Source organism: Triticum urartu, chromosome 1 (assembly GCF_003073215.2).
Source record: "Triticum urartu cultivar G1812 chromosome 1, Tu2.1, whole genome shotgun sequence".
In the NCBI taxonomy this organism is placed as follows: domain Eukaryota; kingdom Viridiplantae; phylum Streptophyta; class Magnoliopsida; order Poales; family Poaceae; genus Triticum; species Triticum urartu.
Genome location: NC_053022.1, coordinates 301,821,086 through 301,823,573, shown reverse-complemented (window position 1 = coordinate 301,823,573; position 2,488 = coordinate 301,821,086). Strand labels below are relative to the sequence as shown.

Here is a 2,488-nt window from a genome sequence, read left to right as displayed (position 1 = left end):
TGTGTATATGGCGCCCTATTTCCAGCTCCACCCTTGGCTGAATCATGCATGCTTGTCTCCATTTCTTCGTATATATGGTCTGTAGAAAATGCAGTTATACTCGCTCTGTACAAGGGATCGACGACTGGTTCAGTACTCAATAATGATTCACAGCGAAAACACGGCATGCGTGCTGCATACTGTATTCATCCACCATACTATGCACTGTTAGTAGTTGATAGTATATGGGTGTTTGATTGACTGACCTCGCGAGACGACCGGACTCCGCGCCCTACTATCAACTGCGGTTAAACCTGCTCTCTTCCTCCTTAATCAAACCATTTAGTACCTGCATTATGTGGGTTACTTTCAAGTTAGTAGTAGTACTATATATGTTAAGCTGTAGCCTGTTCCACTCAGGTAAGAACGGTCGCAGCACGAGCGGAGCGTATTCACACCGGCCGGGTGCAACGTTGGATATTCCTTATTTTGTTCTTTTCCTCGAAACTTATTTACTTTGGAAATTACTCTACCAGTTGAGGCTGAGAAGATGAAAATATCTTGTTTAAAGATAAAGAAAAGATGAAAATATCTTTAGCGTGCGCTTTATGCTTTTGAGAGAGGTCAGTCCGTCAGTACCTCAGCTCCTTCTCCCGCCCCGGCTATATAAGCGACTCGACCCACACATTCATCGCTCCCCCCCTCCTTGCACGCCATCGAGAGCCATCCTCCCCCCTCTCGCGGTCTAGTATGCTCTTGCCCGAGATGAACTGCTCCTTCCTCAAGGCGGCGGCGGTCGCCGTGGTCGTGGCGGTTCTGGCGGCCACGGCCGGCGCAAACTCCTTCGTCTCCGTGGCGCCTCTCCCCGCCGTTTTCCTCTTCTCCCCTCCCTGCTTCCTGTGGATCGCCGCCAACGTCATCGTCGTCTGGCTCCTTTCCTCCTGCCGCCACCGCGGAACAGCCGTCGCGGCCGGACTCTCGTCCACGGCCAGCGACGTATCCGCTGCCATGGGCGGCATGCTCTTCCCTCCGTTGGAACACGACGTCTTTGCTGCCGCTCCTGATGACGTCGTCGCGCCGCCGGCGCCGGTCTCGACGAGCCGGCCGCGGGAAGCGAGAACGGCTAAGAGGCCGGTCGACCGCCCCCGCGTGCGGAAGAAACTCGCCGGCGAGGGCACGGTCACGGTGGGAGGCGCCGTGGCGGAGGCCAAGCCCAAGGGCAAGAAGGAACACATCGAGGAGGAGAAGCCGAGGCCCTCGGCCGCCGCGACCGAGGCCAAGGCCGTTGGCGTGGACGACGTGTCTATGGACACGGCGTGGCAGTCCATCGTGAGGAGCGGCGCGGCGCGGCCGGTGGCCGTGCGGAAGAGCGAGACGTGGGGCGGCGAGGAGCTGCCGCGCATGCGGCGCGCGGCCGACAAGGCCGTGGTCGCGCGGAGGGAGATGCGTAAGTCAGCCACGATGGTCCCGCCCTCCCCGCCGCACCCGGCCGCGGCGTCGTCCCCGGTGGCGGAGAGGCAGGGGTGGCGCACCAGGGACGTGCTGGGGATGGCGCAGGACGAGCTCCTCCGCCGCGCCGAGAGCTTCATCCGGAGGCAGCACGAGCACCTGCGCATGCAGCGGCAGGAGTCCGAGCAGCGCCAGGCCATGGAGCGCGACCGCCGCCGCCCTGCTCCCATCCGCGTCTAGTCGCCGGCCAGCACGACATGCATCGCACATCGCCTATGCACGCGTAGCGTACGTACGTGCTAATCCATCCACAGGATGGATGGATGCACGCGTCCATGCATGTACGGAAGGAAGACTGTACAGAAGTTGGTCAGCTAGCTAGCCGTACTAGCATAATCATCAAGAGACAAAGATGCCTGCCGCCATTGCATGCCTAGAAGGAACGATGGAAGGACTACGTAGGTAGAGGGGGAGGATCCGGCCATGGCTGTCTAGCTACGTAGCACACTGAAGCAGTACTGGTCTGGTCATGCACCGCGTCCTGCAGCTTCGGTCGTTGTAGATTAAATCCGTATGTACGTAGGATCATGGTTGAGTGAGTGAGGAATCAACGCTACATGTAAGTTACTTTAACCTCTAAATAAATGAAGAGCGGTAGCCGTTTCTTTGTTCTTTTGCTCAATTTTGCTGTTTCAAATTCTCGGAGACCCCTGTCCGTAGCGCAAGAATTTCGTAGGAAATCCACAAGAAAATTCATCTCACTTGCCTTGTTCATCACAAAGGATGTGTGCTTGATAGCTGAATAGGTAGATGTGAGCATGCTTGAGATTAAGGGCCTCTTGCATCAAGTGGATTTTGGATTTCACTGATTTAGTATAACTTTGTACCGTATCAATAATAATTAATATTGATTGAAGGGAGTAAAGGATTAAAATCGTAAGGAAATTTTCTAACTATCCCTGATTGTAGGATTGCAAACCTCGTTGCATGAGAGTTGCGGCCAGCCTATTTGGATCGTGAAATTCAAATTGGATCATGAGAAGAAAAAAGACAAGAATAT

At 55.2% G+C, this 2,488-nt stretch overlaps 1 protein-coding gene across 1 annotated transcript; it reads left to right on the top strand.

The window, feature by feature from the left end:
- The first annotated feature begins 651 nt into the window (after positions 1–651).
- On the top strand, positions 652–2,110 carry LOC125532761. The gene has a single exon (XM_048696690.1). The coding sequence runs from the start codon at positions 730–732 to the stop codon at positions 1,666–1,668; it is 939 nt and encodes a 312-aa protein (XP_048552647.1). The 5' UTR covers positions 652–729; the 3' UTR covers positions 1,669–2,110.
- The last annotated feature ends 378 nt before the right edge of the window (positions 2,111–2,488 follow it).

Coding starts and splice junctions, on each gene's coding strand:
- LOC125532761 (XM_048696690.1), top strand. CDS start 730: ATGCTCTTGCCCGAGATGAACTGCTCCTTCCTCAAGGCGGCGGCGGTC.